Genomic DNA, 19,298 nt, shown 5'->3' with positions numbered 1-19,298 from the left:
CTGCTCATAAGCCAGTGAGTGTATGAAGGTAGCAGTTGGCTATGCAGGAACACTGGAAGGCGTTGTGGGTCACAGGTGTTTGGAGTTCTCACTGGAGCTAAGTGGACTCATGTCTCCCACTGTGGCGCTCTAACACAGTTATTATTATTATTATTATTATTATTATTATTATTACCAGTTATTTATATAGTGCACACATATTCCGCAGCACTTTACAGAGAATATTTGGCCATTCACATCATTCCCTGGCCCAATGGAGCTTTCAATCTATGTTTCCTATCACATGCACACACACATACACACTAGGGTTAATTTTTGTTGGGAGCCAATTAACCTACCAGTATATTTTTCGAGTGTGGGAGGAAACCAGAGTACCCGGAGGAAACCCATGCAAGCACAGGGAGAATATACAAACTGCACACAGTTAAGGCCGTAGTGGGTATCGAACCCACGACCTCAGTGCTGTGAGGCAGTAATGCTAACCATTACACAGTCTGTGCTGCCCAGTTATAAGATGGTGCTTCACATGTGCAGTCCTTAGGCAAGTGGCCATCTTGGAACAGGGAAGGAAACCTTCCTGGAGGACTAATATAGAGTCTGCGCAGTAGTGCACCCCACCTCCAACACTCAATACTTTTACACAGCATTCTACAGTATTACCGTTTTTGAAATTTAAAGAACACAGTGCAATAAGGAGCAATTCAAATAATATGAAGGAAAATATGATAGCAAAACTCAACTATTGTGGAAAATGACCATTACAGAGTGGAACTGATTTTTGTTGGTGCTGACAAAACTGTAAAAAGCCAACATTGGTTATTGACATAATAATGCACCATAGTAGATAGTAACAAAATGTGACAGCTGCCTTGTTAACATGGCTATCTTTTCAGTGTCTTGTGCAGTTCCTGGTGCTATGATAGCTGAGCATGTACCGTAATTTTTCTTTTTTTCCTGAGGGTACAGTATGTGGATGATGAAGCAAGAGATATGCACTTTTACTTCCACCTGCTTTTATTAACATCACAGACTAGAATAAGCCAGTCACATCATGAAATATAGTTAGAATGGCCTATGTAAGAGCTAAGGCATTTATGAACAGAACACTTTTTTTTAAAGTAAACCCATAACTGTCAGCAATAGAAACCAATATTAGTTTCAAATTGATGGAATTTATATATATATATATATATATATATATATATATTTACCAGGCGGCGGCACTCAGTGCTTGTTCAGAAATCAGGATGCACGGTGTAATACCAATGTTTCAATGTTTTACTAGCAACATTTTCCGCCTGGTAACTATACTTTATCTGTCTCCATTGCGAGTCCAATTGGAGGGCACCTGCATATATCTATTTGTATTTAGTGAGGAGTGCTGTCTCATTGGAACTTTTGTATTCTGATATATTCAGTTCTGATTATGAACCGAAATGTCGACCTGATCACAGACTGGATTTAAAACGTGTTAATGGATGTAAAATAAATGTATTATTATCAAATTTGATTTGTGAGTGCCTCCTTCCAAGAGATTGGACACTTAATGGATATTGCTGGAATCTGCACAAGGTTCTTGGTGAGCACCCCATGGTTGAACAGGATGGAGATGTGAGTGCAGGACTTCCTGGAATATTTGTGGTGTACTAAACTTTTTCAGTTTAAACTTTCCTGACACCCATCATTTACTAAAACATTGGTAGAAGTTTCCTGGATAGGAGGATACAGTGAGATTGGATAGCGGGACGAATCTCTTGTTAAATCACATTTCTTCATTTTTTCAAGTTTTATAAACCTCATTTGTATGAAATTTATTTCTAATCATTATCTTCAACAATAGAATGGCACACGGCAATGCTGGTCTCTTTGACGAAAGATTATTATCCCAAGCTGAAAGTGGAGCTATTTCCTTCACTGATGATGAAATAGAGAAAGTCTTATTTGAGAAGTTAGATTTTAATACTTTGCCGGCAGAAACTTCTGCTGATCTTTTCTATAGATTGTTAAAACTACACAGAAAAAAGATTGATTTTCTGTTGCATGGTCAGTTCTTAACCGAATACCATAGACGTAAACAAATTCCTCAAGGTTTCCAGATACACAATGTACCGACTTTAGGCAGACATAACCCAGTGTTCTGTAGCAGATAGTGCTCAATTGTAAATAAATGCTCATTAGATTTAATGATTTTGGAAGGAAGTTGGAGTTGAACTTAAGAAGGTGAGAAGCGAAATTGAGCAATCAAATATTACAGCTTTACCTATGCTGAGAGAGGACAAGAGCACCAAGTGGAGTGACAGACTGCAAAGTCAGGTTGAGGCATATAGAAGGGATTTAATCTCATTTTAGCGTAAGAAGCTTGCTACTGTCACTTCTCATTATCAAAATCATAGTGTCTACAGATGGCTCCTGGGCGACTATTCTCAAACTAGAACAAATCAGCGATTGACTAATTACCAACGAAGATGTGTTTGTAATTTCCCAATTGACTCTGCCTCTTCTTTTTCAACATCAGACACAGATCTAGTAGAGAGTCAACAACCTACTGTTAATTTTTTAGAACAGGGACATGAACAGGACCAATTAGAAGTAGATTCAAGAGAGCTAAGACCAGGAGACCACACCTGCGGAGGAGTGGACACTAGAAGGAGGGGATGGAGGAGACAGATGTAAGTGCAGTATTCAATCTATCAGATAACCATCCAGGAGATACAGAAATAAAACTCCTTGCTAAGGGACTGACTTTTGTACCCACCTACAGACAGTGACTTCAGAAATCAATTGATCTCTATAGATTCGGCAGAAATATGAGACTTAAAGAATATTTTTCTGATGATACACCTCGTCGTAGGGACAAAAAAGTCTTCAAAAAATCCTCTAAATTTGATCCCCCCCTCCAACAATGCCAGCCTAAAAACATATTTGAGATTAGTGGATAGAGATACGTCTACTAAAGTAAGATCTAAAGTATATGATAATTTATCCGCTGGTGAAAAGACGGCATTGAAGTCCCTTACGGATAACCCCAACATTGTTATCAGAACTGCTGATAAAGAAGGAGCCATAATCACCCAAAATTGGGCTGACTATGACGCGGAGATTACGAGACAGCTCTCCGATGTGGGTGTCTATAAAGAATTGGGATATTATCAGGTGATGGAGATTAAAAGCAAAGTGGATCAAGTCCTTAAGAACGCCTTGGCACACAGCTGGATGGATGAAGATGAATTAAAATTTTTAGTGGTGGATACCCCTAAATGCCCGATTCTGTACACTTTGCCAAAGATTCACAAAACCTTGGAAAGACCTCCAGGCAGACCAATCATTTCGGCCCAACAGTCTACATTACAACCTATTGCTATTTTTGTTGAGAACAAGCTACAACCGTTGGTTTGTGGCAGTAGGAGTTATATTCGAGACACTGGTGATTTTTTGGAACAGCCTCGAAATATTGGTCGGCTCGGAGATGATGTCACTCTGGCAACAATGGATGTTTGCTCCCTTTATACAGTTATACCACATCAGGAGAGTCTTAGTGCATTAAGGGAAGCTTTGATAAAGATCCCCCAACATGTTCCATCTATTGAATGTCTGATAGAACCGGCTACATTAGTCTTGTATAACAATCACTTCTGCTATAAAGACATATATTTTTTGCAAGTGTCAGGAACAGCAATGGGCTTAAATTTAGCTCAGTCTTATGCTAACTTAGATATGACAAAATATGAAGAGGAGCATATTCTACCTAAATTTCATCACAATGTAGTATTTTATCATAGATTTATTGATGATATCTATTTGGTATGGAGAGGAAGTATTGAGTCGTTTGAAGAAATGGTGACTACACTCAATGGTTTAGACAGTATGATTAGATTCACGTATCAAGTTGATAAAAAGAGTATTAATTTTCTCGATGTTATGATTAGTAACAATAATGGCCTTCTGTTGACAACATTGTTCAGAAAAACGACAGACAGAAATTTAGCTTTATCACCAACGAGTCACCATCCTCCAGCATTAAAGGAAAATTTGCCTGTTTCACAATTTCTATGAGTGAATTGTATAAATTTTGACCCAACACTCAGGAAAGATCAATTAGACCAAATGACAGCCACATTTTTGCAACAAAGTTATTGACAGGCCACTTTAACAAGATGTCTGAAAAAGGCTAGTCAGATCTTTTCCAGAGAGACACAAGCTTTCCCCATAGCAACAAACATCCATTCTCGTATGATGTTTACCACTACCTTTGATAATGAGTCCACCACCATTCAGAAAGCCCTCAAAAAGTGTTGGCCTATAGTTTCCACCGACTATACATTACCATTCAAAAATATAGATCCACCAATGATGGCATATAAAAGGTGTCCTAACCTCAAACAATTAATAATGCGGCCTTCCCTATATCCAGGAAGAGCTAATCGGATTACAGATCTGATGAGAAAAAAAACTGGTTGTTACTGTGTGGAGGTTGTATAAAGTGTATATCTATGCTCACACGTCCCTCTTTCCCCCACCACCATACAGGTCAGAAGATCAAGATAACATATAGACTACATTGCACTTTGGACTATGTGATCTATTTTCTAGTATGTTCTTGTGGGCTATACTATGTAGGGCTCATGTCGAGGAAATTTAGGGAGAGGATGGCAAACCATACAGCACCCATATGCTCTGCTTTAACAAGAAAAATTGCATCAGGTGGCTAGCCTTAAATGCAAGCTACTCTAATGGATCCCACCACAAGATCAAGGAGGAGACAGACTTTTGAGTCTGAAGAAGGGTGAAAGCTTTTGGATCCATAGACTGGATACGGTGGCCCCCAGGGGGCTTAATGAGTAGAAGCCCCTTAATGTGTTTTTGTAACAGGTCTACTTGATAGTGGTTCCATTGTTTATCTTGATTGTTTTTCTAGATTATATCTGGTTCTATACTTTTGCTTGAGTTCACTATTTCATTCTTTGTTTCATCACTTTTTTCGGTTCTATGATATTAGTGATTACTTCTCTGCACCATTTATGTGCTAGTTGTTACCTTGTGTCTTGTATTTTTGCTATAATTTTTTTTACGCTTTATGTTAATTTAAACTCTTAATTGCATGTTACATAATTTTTTTTTGATCTTTTGTCATGACCTTTTTTCACTATCTTTTCTACCATTTTTTTTAGTGTTCCAGTTGGAGCTTCTAATGTAGTCTTATTATGATTATTATTATTATTATTATTATCGTTATTATTATCATTATTTTTATTTTATGTATAGTATATATTTTTTTTATTTTTGTCATGTAGTATTTTTTTATATATTTTATATTTCTCCTGAGTTACATTGTGTCATCTTTTTTATACATATGAGTATGAATTATAATATTTATCTTTTTCAGAATATTTTTAAAATTTCTTTTCTTTTTACATCTTGTTGTATTTTTTGCATGTGAGAAGTATTCTTCAGTTTCTTTCCTCTTTATAATGAGATTAATTTATTCTCCTGTTCCAGTACTCTAGCCAAAAATACTTATTTTACTTGCATATAGGATTGTTTTCTCTTGTAGCACATAGATACCTGTTAGTTTTTAGTTCGTTTCGGCTGGGTGCAATTAGCGTTCCACCGAGTGCTCACAGCCGACACATGTGGTTACATTTCCGCTGCTGGCGGGCTTTAAATCAGGACGAGTGGCACTTTAGTTGCTAGCTGTGCACGCTGCTCCGCAGACGTGGTTCCAGGGACATGCGGCTTTGAGTGTATGCCGATATACTCCAGTATCAGGTATGTGAGACATAGCCATGTTCTTCTTGAGATAGGTTTGGTGCACTTGCACTGCAGTAGTTAATATAGAAACTGCTGTCACTAGTTATGTTTTTTATATTTTATGATATGAACCACATATTAACTGGAGTCCTATTTATTTTTCGTTTTTTTCACATATGTACATCATCATGGTATTTATATGTCAGTTGTGCACATTTATAAATCTATCACATTATAGACTCTGTGGATTGTAGCAGGGGTCTTTCATTTGATAATTAACACTTTTTGATAAAATTTTCATATCACTCACATGTTTTTTTGCCATGCTGTAGCTGTTAATAATTGACATTTATTATCATGTTGCACGCTTTTGATTATAAAACCTCAAAGGTTCTATGCTGTTCAGTTATTTCTAGATGGATACTTTTCCTAACTTGTTTCATTGTTAGAAGGTTTATTTCTGCTTAAAACATTGTATCTTTTTTCTTTGTGTACATGCAGTGCTGTCAGCCTTGAATAGCTATTAGGGATAAATTTTAAGTCCTTTTTGCAGTTATATTTGAGTTATAGTGTTTTTTTCGTTTGTGTGTATTTGGAGCCTGTCAGACATTCTGATCTTTTCTTCTTTTCCTAGAAACGTTATGATTATGACTATGCTCTCTAATTAGACAATATAATTGGTCTTGAGAATGGTTCTGATTATGAACTGAAACATCAACCTGATCATAGGCTGGACTTAAAACATGTTAATTATTAGCAAATTTAATTGGTGAGTGCCTCCTTCCAAGAGATTGGATACCTAATGTGTATATGTATGTATGTATGTATATATATATATATATATATAAAGAAGGTAGATCTATGGCGCTGCTCAGATTAGTTCAGCCTTAATGGTGGTTGGTACTGGTAAGAAAATCATTATATTCTTTTAATGGTTACTCCCACTATGCTCCTTTTATAGATATAAATCAGGTGGCCGCTTTAGTCCTTGAAAATACTGACTGGTAAATAGGGTAATCTAGGAAGAAAAAGAGGGACAAGGACAAGTGCCTGACAGTGTAGTAGTTAGTGTAAACTTAAATTGGATACAAATATATTCATATGCGCATACCATGAATATGCTTGTATATTAAGCATATAAGGAACCAATTAGATCATACACGACCGGTTTCCACAACAGTCTTAACCTTCAGCCAGATTTCGCCCAGGGAATAGCTGACCAGATAGCTACAACCTTCCTGGACAAATTTTCTTCAGGAAAAGTCCTCCCGTGGGTGCCTAAACCTAGCCCACCCCACTCCTCCGTGACTAACAGCTAGAAAGCCCTGTTTACCTTCATTCGGGAAGCCTGCTGTCAGGATTTTGATGCCTATCTTTAGTTCCGGGACTGGCTTCCATTGTTGGGATTCCGATGGCCAACAGACCGGCCGGCGATAATCTGACTGCATCCCGACCACAATATACCACAGATTTTCTCAAAGTATGAGCTTATGCTGCATTGAAAGTTTAGCTAAATTCATTTTCTCTTTAAGTAACATAGTATAATAACTTTGTATTTTCACCAATATTGAAAGGGGTTCATTCATCAAATCAATTTGATAGCTTGCAATACATTAGTACCTGGTCCATTAAAGGTTATTTGCAGAGAAAATTTGGGAATGGAATGGAGAACATCTGGTCTTTTGTCATCTTATGTGGCTGCATATGTGAAATGTCAAATCAGAATAGGGAAATTGATTAAATAAATGTCACTGCATTATCCCTACTAATACAGCTTCATGGTGTACGTAAGTTAATGTTTTTGCACAACATATTGATCTGTCTACTTCAATATGTTGTTGATATTATTATGCCAATAATTTACTTAGTTCTAAAAAAATAGCTATTTGAATTTTAGTTTACACTATACATGCATAATGGTGAAGACTCCATCAAGCCTAGTTTCATTTATCTCTTACTCCCTACTAGGGCAACTAACACTTGGCTGCTTATGTGAGTGTTAAGGTCGCTAATATAACAATGTTTATTATTCATGTCCTTGTCCTGTATTGTATTGTTTTGCAAGTTGCTAGTTACTTATTTGTTTATGTACTTTGTAAGGCGCTGCGGAACACTTGTGGCGCCATATAAATAAATGATAATAATAATAATATTTATCATTGATTGCAGCTGTGGCCCAGAAAAGTATAATTCCTTATTGCCAAATATTGTGGCAATAAGGAATGAACTTTTGAGAATAAATTTTAATCTCCAATTGCTGGAACAGTGGCTCCAATAAGAGCTCATCTCAGTGAAGAGTAAATAGTAAAGTGATACACTATTTATCAAAGTGTATTTAAGGTATAATCCCGGAAAACACCTGTTTTCGGGGGTTTACCTCAAATATTAAGTATCCCCCTTATGTTTTAAGGAGGGACCACAGCAGGTATCTCTGATACCTGCTGTAATCTCTCCATTAATGCTGGCAGCCAACTCCCCCATAGAAACCTATGCGATGCTGCCAAATCTACCAATATCCGGAATGCGATGCATTCCAGATATTGGCAACCGCAGCTAATGCCATTTGAAAATGACAATAGCCGCTGTAGCCTATTTACTACACCGTGCATAATTAACCAGAGGAGGGATCCGCTGGAACCCTACCCGGCTATGGCGGATGTGCATGTGCAGTCTGGGGGACTGCGCATGCGCAGCACCCCCTGCACTGGCCGGCAGTTCTCTGGAGACATCGCAGGGACAAAGCCCATGTCCATAAATGTCCCAGATGATACATCTGGCCGATAGGATCGCATTTTGCAATTCGATCATGGGCATCACTGGCATGCTCTGATTCCGTTGCAAAAGCGATCGTTGATAAATGGGCCCCTAAGCCACATTCCTCTCTGGTGTTAACAATTGAAAATATAGCCCATAGGCTACAATGGCTTATGCTTTAGTTTTGGGAAGGGACAAGCACTGAAAACCATGATTTTCAGTTTTCGATAAATTGAGACTGCAATCCCCTCCCCATTACAAAATGGGGACTGTGGTATCTTGATACTGTGTTCACAGAGACAAGTTTCAATGCAGGTTTCAGCTACTGAAATTCTAAGCAGGTTTTTTTGTTACAGTATATTCTTCTCTGTTTAAGCATTAAAATGCAACGATGGTTCTTTGTGGGATAAAACATCACTGACCAATAATTGTAAAACTTAACATAACACAAAATCACACGTAACTACTCTCCCTGAACATCAAGGAGACTCTCAAATTTTATGGCAGTCCCCAGACTTCTGGAAGAACAGAAGGCCCTAATGCATCCTGCCCACTTCCTAGTGAAATTGGCAAGATGAGAGCAACATAATAGGCCCATAGAGCAGGGGCGGAGACTATATAACATGATTCTATCAGATCGCATTTTAGCCTTTCCTCTATTCATAGTTCCATGATTCGCGGCATTATGATGTGAGGTGGCAGGAGCTAATGCGCAGTAGCACCCGGCCCTTCTTCCATAAGCAAGCAGCTGCATCTCCTGACTGGGCACTTTCATGGAGGGGAGACAATAAATGTTGGCAAGTATGCACAAAATGGAGAATTATAGACATGTTTACATTAGAGTGACTGCCATAGTGTAAGACACAGTGCCACCTGCTGTCCCTCCAGTAACACTCAGGTGTCACTCAGTCTGCAGCTGTTGCCATACTCCAACAATTGCTCCTATTACATGCAGCCCTATTCCTCATACAGTCGGACAAGTCACTGGACATACAAGATCACCACACTCACCTCCAGTGATATGATTGGCTACAGGCTATTCTGTTTCTTGCACACTTCAAACTGTTAAAATCTCATAGATTACAAAAAAGGTGATCTGACTCAAGTCAAACACACAATGAAAGTGCTTGACTATTTAAAATATTTACAAAAATATTTAATTTAAATGTACTTTAATGATACTTAATACAGACATTATTATATTTGCTATATTGTTGCTTGGTTCCAATGTCTCCACCACTTGTACTGTATACATAAAATTATATATCTTCTCAAAGCAGTGAAATTCACTCACCTTGCTGAATGTATATTTATACCTTGAAATGTTAATATGTTGCAGAAAATGTCCAGCTTCCTATACCTAATACAATAATATAATATAATATCTTTTAAATCTACTTAAACTATGCACAACAGTAAAACAAAAATTCCAAGAATCCATTTTCATCACGTAAAGAGACAGAGCGATGTTTCATAATAGTAGAATACTGTAAATGGAATCTAGGTATGTGATAGCACATATATACAATCTAGAAATAAGATAGCCGTTGAGATGCAAACAATGCATAGAAAATATATTTTGCAGAAATCAGAGATGGACTTGTTATAAGGTCTTATTATTTATGAAAAAGTAATATTACAGAAAGGGGATTATAAAGTAGCAGCTCACTCTTCATTTATTGCCAATTCGATAAAAGTCCAATTAACTTGATGTGTACAAGAAAGAGGGGAGTATCTCATCACAGATAGGCTTCTTGCTCATTTAATAAAATTGTCTATTAGAGTACACAGAATCTGTTTAACATTTCCCAATCCAGCCAGATCATGTCAGAAGCTCCTGACAAATACTGTAGGAGATATCCTGCCTCTAGGTAAATGGTTTTAACTCTTGCCTTGAAATTGTACATTCACTGTGTGCAAAGCTTACTGACTATGAAGAATGGAAAGACTATCACTATTACCCCTTTTACACTGGAGCTAAAACCCGGGTTTTTGAAGGGTTAACCCGGGCAGCTCCCTGGTGTAAAAGGGGAGAGAGTTGGATTGCCAGGTCGAGTGACCCGGCAATCCAACCCAGGTAACTAGTAGGGTTTAACACGGGCGTAGCCCGTGAAACCCTGCTGTGAGAACAGCGCACTCCGGGTCACGATGACCTGGAGTGCGCTGCTAGCCGGCCGATTGGTCCGGCTTCAGTGGCGCTTGGAGATGATGTCATCTCCAAGCGACCACTTTCACCCCGCAAAAGCCGGGTCTATGCAGACCCGACTGCGGGTGAGCGGCGCTCAAAATTTTGCGCTCGGCAAAATTCCGGGTCTGATCCGGATAGGAACTTTGTTCCAACTCCGGGTCAGACCCGGAATTTAGGTGGAAAAGGGGTATAAGTGGAAAAGTGCATATATGCAAAGCAATCAATGAGACAATTGATATAATTGTGAAATTTTCACCAGATAGATCAAAAATGCAAATGCACTGTACCATTCATCCTGAAAACTGTGTTTGACTAGAAACCAACTGGCTATTACTGATAGCTAGGGTTTAGCAATGGCAGCATATGTCCCTACATTTTTATGTTTCTTGTGGCCACTTCGACATTGGTATATTGGAAGCAATGGAGTCAGTAACACAGTGCGGTAAATAGCTCCCCCACGCGTGTGATGGCCTCATAGGAAGGCCGTGTCACTTTTAATGCGGGGATGTGGCTCCTCTTGAAGTCCATGATTACATCACTCTGGTGGTGTGCCCACCCATCATCCCCGGAGATGCTGGGCTGCCCCCGGAGACTGTGCCTGCACTGCCGGCCCCCAACCAGTGACAGGAGCTGGGTGCTGCACAATAATTCACAGTGCAGCACACGGCTCCCTGCCACTGTGGAGCATCCGGCATTTCGGTGTCACCTCCTGGAAGGGTGACACAGTGGCATAACTAGGGTATTTGGAGCCCAGGGCAAATTTGTAAATGGAGCCCCCCCATGTGCGGAAAAATGGGCATGGTCACAAGGGGCGTGGTCACTGAAAAATGGGGCGTGTCAACGTGACATACACCCCTTTCTTGTCACTGGGAACATTTCTTTCCATTTGCACCTTAATGCAGTGCCCCTTATACAGTCCCCCGTATGCAGTGCCCCAAGTAGTACCCTTATATAGCACCCCCAGGATACAATGCCAGTAGAGGTCCCTCTTATGCAGGCCCCCAGTAGTGCCCCTTACACAGTTCCCCCTGTAGTAGTCCCCCTTATGCAGCCCGCCATTAGTTCCCCTTATACAGTGCCCCCAGTAGTGATCTCCCATATGCAGCCCCCCAGTAGTGATCCCCCATATGCAGTGCCATTTATACAGTGCCCCCAGGAGTTATCCTCCCTTATGCAGGCCCCCAGTAGTTATCCCGCCTATGCAGTTCCCCCTGTAGTGGTTCTTCCTTTTCAGTGCCCTTTTCAGTGCCCCCTGTGGTTCTTCCTTTTCAGTGCCCCCTGTAGTGGTTTCCCCTGTGCAGTGTCTCCAGTAGTAAACCCCAGTAGTGGACCCCCCAGTAGTAGTCCCCAGTAGTGCCCCCCCAGTAGTAGTTCCCAGTAGTAGTCCCCCCTATACAGTGCCCTTTATATAGTGGACCCAGTAGGAGTCCCCCTTGATGCAGTGCCCCCTGTAGTAGTCCACATTAGTGATCCCCCCAATGCAGTGCCCCCAGTAGTATCCCCCCCAGAAGCAGTGCCCCCAGTAGTAGTCCCCTCCTTAGTCTATCTGACTCTCATTGGCTGCTGTTTAACACACACATCGCCGCCAGCGCTGGCGGTGATGTGTGTGCAGCAGCAGCAGCAGCCACTGAGAGTCTGTCTGATCTCATTGGCTTCTGATTCACACACACATCGCTGCCGCTCAGCGGTGATGTGTGTGCAGTAGCAGCCAATGAGAGTTGTCTGACTCTTATTGGCTGCTGGTTAACACACACATCGCCGCCAGCGCTGGCGGTGATGTGTGTGTTAGCAGAGCCTGAGCCTGCCCGCCTGCCACCCTCCTCCTGGCGCTATTGGGTAAGCGCTAAGGGGGAGGGAATGGGCTCTGCTGTGCAGCACAGGACCGGTGCTGGGAAGCCTAGCACCGGTCCTTTGTAAATTTGTAGCGCTGACCGTACACACGGCTAACTAGGGCGGGCTGGTACCGTGGCCGGCGGAGGGGGCCCCCGTCGCGCCGCCGGTCCCACGGTGCCCAGGGCACGTGCCCCACTCATCCTGCCCTAGTTACGCCACTGGGGTGACACCCAGGTGAAATCCACACCCCCCTTGTGACGCCTCTCCCTATTGAGCATTTTGCCTCCTGAAACAATAGATCAATGAAACCACATTGATGGTGATCATCAGTCACTTATGCTTTCCTTATACACTTGTTGCCTAGAACTGCTGACAAAATTAATATGAATGCAACAGGAATATATATGATTGTTAAGATATAAAATGAACTTGCCTGGTTCTGATTTAAATTTACTGTTTGCACATATTAGTACATGGTTCAATAGCTTTCTGTATCCAAATAGGTTTTCTGTGATCATTAGTTCATCTTAATAAAAAAAATATATATCCTTTCAGATTTACAGCATATTTCCCTGCAGTTGTTTTAATCACTCAGTGGCTAGCTTAGCTTGCGCTAGATCAGTGGTTCCCAAACTTGATCCTCATGACCAGGGTTTGTTGATATCCATGCTTAAGCACAGATAATTTATTTAATACCTCGGTCAGTTTGATTATACCATTTGTGCACAAGCATGGATATCTTTAAACAGGGCCGTAACTAGGGGTGTGCGACTGATGCTATGGATGGCACCATCGCTGCCCCACGGCCCTTGCTGGAACCGCACCCTGCAGCCAGTATCACTGCAGCTGTGCCACCCGTAGTGTCCTTTGGATACCACAGACAGGCGCTCCGCGGTGTGAACAGCTACCCAACAATTCTTAAAGATGCTCCAGAAACTGCTGCACTTCCTGGTGCGCCAACCCCTATGTGCAATGTAGTAATGAAAACCTCTGCACTAGATAAATGAAAGCGCTGATTGAATGCTATGGGTTGATTAGTGCTTATTTGCACTTTCCCATATAGGTAAGTAAATGAACAATGTAATTATAGTGAGGGTCACTTATTATTATATATGCAAAAGTGCCAATATAATTCTGTGTTGATATTTCTACCAGTGATCGAGAAACATACTGTAAGTATAAAGGAAAAATTCATGATCTCTTAAACTAGCAATGAAGTGCAATTTAAGCAGTAGTCAGTTTTTTAGCCTTTGAATCCTGGCCAGAGTCTTGACTGAAGCTTAAAAGCAAAGGAATGAAACCTTGATAGATAGACTCCTCTTTGCTTAGCTCTCCTTCTTTTGATGTATTGTAATAGTAGCTTCTAACAATTTAATGACAATAAAACTATCCTCTGATCTCAAGAAAGTTGACTCCTATGAGCAGACATTTCACACTGTGCCATGGATTTTAATGAAGAGCTACTTTTAGTGAAAATGTAACAATATGATGATAAAGTACAGTATTACATTTTACAAAAAACAGCTAACAATTGTCCTCTTTTATTACAGAACCCACTCCATCTGCAGCTTAGCATTGAAAATTCTCTAACTTCAAACGCTGATGTCACTCTTTCCATTCTGTCAATGAACAACTGGCATAATTATAGCATATTATTATGCCAAGAAGACTGGAATATAACAGATTTCCTCACTCTTACACAGAATAATTCCAGATTTCACCTCGGATTAATTATAAACATTACAGTAAATTTAACTCTGACAAATTATGTAATAAGCTACCTGCAGTTAAACCTGGAGAGCATAAAGGATACTACATCTACAATTGTTATGTTCGGCTGTGATATGGAGGACACAAGACGGATTTTTGAAGCCGCTACCCAGTATGGAATAATATTACCAGAGTTTTTTTGGATTTTCGGAGACTCTCAAAATGTTGATGAATTAAGGACTGAAGGTTTGCCTTTGGGCCTGATAGCTCATGGGACAACCACTGCTTCCTACTTTGAACACTATGTGCAAGATGCAATGGAGTTAATAGCGAGAGCCGTTGCCACGGCTACAATGGATCAGCCAGAATTGGCACTTGTTCCCAGTACAATGAACTGCATGAGCAGAGACAGTCTGAATCTCACATCTGGACAGTACTTATCCAGGTATGATTTGCTAGTTCAATCAGAATACTCTAAAAATGACTCCGTTCTATCAGAGCTGATTTACGAAATGTATGGCCTATGTAGTGATAAGAACCAGACTTAATCACAAATCTATTTTATGGGATCCTGCATTACTATTGAGGGAAAATAAGGTGAAAGCAAGCTATGTCATGATGGCTTTTAACAGTAGTATTATATATAAATTGACTACAACAGCATAAAATGGACTTGCTTTCTTTTGTTATAAGCCACTTTAATATCTGTGCCATTTTAACACATACTCTTAGGGGTATATTTAATAAAGGTTGTTTTTACCCGATTTTTATCCATTTAAAATCGATGAAAATCCATTAAATTCGATCAACATTGATGTATTCTTTCTGGGGCTAAATCACATGTTTACTAATAAATAAACAATTTTCTATTAGTAAATGTGTGATTAAATATAAAGCTGGCCACACACATGGCGATCTGCACATGATCAGCCGATGTGTACGATTTGTGTACGATTTCCCTTGAAGCTCTCCCCGGCAGCTCTGCACACGATCTCCACATGATCTGCACACAATTTGGTGTCCAGTCTTCAAACGATCTCTCCTGCATCCAGACTTTCACAGTGCATTGTGTCCTAGATTGTCAGATCTGCCCTACTGCACGGCAGATCTGAAGATGCGATGTGCGACCAGCGGGGACGCGCACCGCATCGTGATCGTGAGTGGGGACTCACGATTTACTCACGATTTGGCCATATTTTACACGATCTGTCGTTCAATGTGTCGGAATCAGCCAGATCGGGTAAAATATCGCTATGTGTGTGGCCAGCATTACTTCATTACAACATCTTACTTTCAGATTATGCAGCATATTTCATACAGTTTCACTTTCCCCAGTCAAATGTTTGTTTATGAGTCTAATAAGAATAAGGAGTCTAAGATAACCGCTTTTTTGTAAATTAATGTTTGAAACCATATATTACACCATACAAACACATTGTGTTTTTTAGAGTGCATCAACACTAAACAAAATAAGAAACTAAAGCTGCGTACACATGTCTGAATATTAAATGACCAGATCTACTGTACAGTATGTCTAATTTGGCAACATGCTTTGGTACAACAGATGGACATATTCAGTTTTCATAAGTGTGCATAGATTTCCGGCAAAGTGCAATCATTTGCAGTGCAAGATAGTGATGAGCAAATACATTTTCTCTAGCCAATGGGAGACATTTAGTGTTTTTAAGCACACATTCTGCAATGCAAACAAAGTTCAAAAACATGTAAGTAATATGTACTAAAGACTGCTCTGATATGCCATCTCTCTCATGATAAATGTAAACCTAGTTGGCGATTTTTGGGTTACCCTCTCTGGGAGAAGCATTATGGCCAGCGATGTGGGGGGGCATATCGCTGTCAAATGGGTGGTGTGTGTATGATATGCAATACACATCGCTTTTACCTTCATCTTTGCTTCACCCCCAATTATACAATGCCACATTTATCAAAACTGTGAAACAAGGGAGGGGGCCATGATGACGCATATTATTGGCAGTACGGTCTGCCCACTCTGGGTGGCTGGGAAGAGATTTACTCTTCCGGGTATATGGGAGAACCATCTGAGATTCATGGGTCTACAAAATGTGCAGAGAGGGTAAGCAAGTATGAATTTAAGCCATATATAATCATAAACCAAACAGTATTTTAGGAGGAGACCAGAAAAATATTTTTATGGAAGGGGTTGTTCTCAAGTGGTGGGTGGTTGAACAACCCCTTCTATAAAAATATTTTTCTGGTCTCCTCCTAAAATACTGTTTGGTTTATGATTATATATGGTGTAAATTCATACTTTCTTAATGTCTCAACATGTTGTAGACTCATGAATCTCAGATGGCTCTCCCAGATATCCAGAAGAGTAAATCTCTTGCAAGCCACTGAGAGTGAGCAGACTGGACTGTCAATAATATGCATCATCATGGCCCCCTCCCTTGTTTCACAGTTTTGATAAACATGGCATTGTATAATTGGGGGTGAAGCAAAGATGAAGGTAGCTTGTGGAAGCAGCTCCTGAGAGTGTGGAGCAGAATTAGTGAGCAGAGCGGACAATCTAGGGGCACCACTGCAAGCTAAGGGGTGTTATGGTGCACATCTAATGAGTACATGAGGTTTACTCTTTGGGTGGGATGTATCATGCAATGCATATTACTTATTAACACCATATGCATGAATAAATAAAATTAAAAATGCAAAGGACGTATCTTCCGAGCTGAAGGACAGAATCTTCCGAGCTATCCTTTGTGTTGTGAGGACTTCCAGGTTTATGACCCGGGAGTCCTAGTGCACATGTGTAGCCGTCACTCTGTGCATGTACAAGCCTTCCGATCCATCTCAGGGAAACTCTGCATTATGAAGGCCATAGGCTTCTATAGACATCACCATCTATAGATGGCATTGCCTATTGGAAACAAGCTCTGAAAAGTTTCACTTTCCGGAGCTTGATGCATTTTATGCATTTTCTGGGGCTGCGCAGCCCTATAACATTCTCCAATATCCACTGAGAACCACTTTTATGCATATGGGGCTTGCGGAAACCTCAGAAAAGTGTACACTTTAGAGGTTGGACAGCATTTTTAGGGATGATACATCCTGCCCCTTTGACTTTAAAACAAATTTGTATTTCAAAAGGTATACTTTGTTAAGTAGCTGAAAACAACAATAACGAAATAAACAATAAAAATAAGCATGATAAAATGTTGTTACATAGCTCCCATTGTGTAGAATGTCATTTTGAGTTATAGGAACAGTTTATGTTTGGTTGCATGCATGTGGGATTTATTCCCTCTAATACAACACCTAACTGTTGAACATATACTGCAGGAAATTGTAATGTGCTCTAATATGATTTGATTCCACCATTATCATGCAAAATGGTATAACAGTGTGGTCTAGTTTTATGAAACCTGTATTTGCAGTTGATTTAAAACATTCTTACTATATTTTAAAAAGCTGCATTTTCATTATCTCATCAGATGTATTTTATTTAAACAGGTTTTTAACAAATACATCCTTCAGTGGTGTTAGTGGACATGTCAAAGTTAAAGACTCATCTATTATCAACTCAGAAAACCATTATTTTATCTGGAACTTACAACATGACCCTATTGGCAATCCAATGTGGACACGTCTTGGGAGCTGGCAAAATGAAAAAATCATCATGGATTATGGATTATGGCCAGACCAGGCACAAAGGCACAAAAGTCACTACCAACAGCCTACACGGTTACACCTTAGAGTTGTGACTCTGATTGAACCTCCTTTTGTGTTTACAAGAAATGTAGATGCTGATGGTCAGTGTCCAGCTGGCCAGCTTTGCTTAGATCCAATGACAAATGATTCAGAAGTGTTGGACAGTCTTTTTGAAAGCTTACAAAGTGGCAACGACACCGTGCCTATTGAATACAAAAAGTGTTGCTATGGTTACTGCATTGACCTGTTGGTAAAATTGGCAGAAGATATGAACTTTGATTTTGACCTGTATATAGTTGGTGATGGAAAATATGGAGCTTGGAAAAATGGTCACTGGACTGGACTTGTAGGAGACCTTTTGAGTGGCGCTGCTCATCTGGCTGTAACCTCATTTAGCATTAACACAGCTAGAAGTCAAGTTATAGATTTTACAAGTCCATTCTTTTCAACAAGTCTCGGTATATTAGTGAGGACTAAAGATACAGCCGCTCCAATTGGAGCCTTTATGTGGCCACTTCATTGGACAATGTGGCTGGGAATATTTGTATCTCTTCATATTACCGCCGTATTTCTAACACTTTATGAATGGAAGAGCCCCTTTGGCATGACACCAAATGGTAGAAACAGAAGCAAAGTATTTTCATTTTCCTCCGCATTAAATGTCTGTTATGCCATATTATTTGGCAGGACAGCTGCTATCAAAACTCCCAAGTGCTGGACTGGAAGATTTTTGATGAATCTCTGGGCAATATTTTGCTTGTTTTGTTTGTCCACATACACTGCTAATTTGGCAGCTGTCATGGTTGGAGAAAAAATTTATGAGGAGCTTTCTGGAATCCATGATCCAAAGGTAGGTCAAAATTAATCTATTTTTTTATTATTTATAGTTGTCTGGATGCTGCATGGGTTTTATAAGATTGAATATTTGAAGATCATACTGTAGTGGAATAGTTGACATCAATGTCATTTATCATAAAATAAGTATGGAAATAATGCATTTTTAATAAGTACTTGCAGAGCTTAACACTTTCATTATGTCAATATTAAATGTTGTCACTGGCTGTAACATGGAAAGACATATACATTTTTGATAGCCCACTGTTCAGTAGCTATGATTGAATGTTCCAGTTTCTCATGAAAAATGCAATTCCCACTCTGATCTTGTCGTAACTTGATTACTGTAGCCTTTTCAGAATTGCCATTTCTCTGAACAAGAAAGAAGTAAGGATAGACAGCATGAGAAGGCAAAAATTGAGGCGATACACATATGCGTGTTGTTGTACTTAAGTATTTTGCTGTGGTAGATTCTGCTCAGAAGTTGGTACAAAGCCTAAAATATTTGCATTTATCCTTTAGCACAAAGCAGCACATTTATTCT

The 19,298-nt window shown here is 39.8% G+C and overlaps 1 protein-coding gene across 1 annotated transcript in view; it reads left to right on the top strand.

The window, feature by feature from the left end:
* Positions 1–19,298, top strand: part of GRIN3A (glutamate ionotropic receptor NMDA type subunit 3A) — a 330,079-nt gene that overhangs the window by 139,437 nt on the left and 171,344 nt on the right. The window contains exons 2-3 of the mRNA XM_088461321.1: positions 14,074–14,678; positions 17,723–18,770. Of these exons, the coding sequence (XP_088317447.1) occupies positions 14,074–14,678; positions 17,723–18,770 (1,653 nt within the window). The remainder of the gene's footprint in view (positions 1–14,073; positions 14,679–17,722; positions 18,771–19,298) is intronic.

Source organism: Taudactylus pleione, unplaced genomic scaffold, assembly GCF_031769625.1.
Source record: "Taudactylus pleione unplaced genomic scaffold, aTauple2 ptg001032l, whole genome shotgun sequence".
Lineage (NCBI taxonomy): Eukaryota > Metazoa > Chordata > Amphibia > Anura > Myobatrachidae > Taudactylus > Taudactylus pleione.
This window is presented reverse-complemented; position numbering and strand designations above follow the sequence as displayed.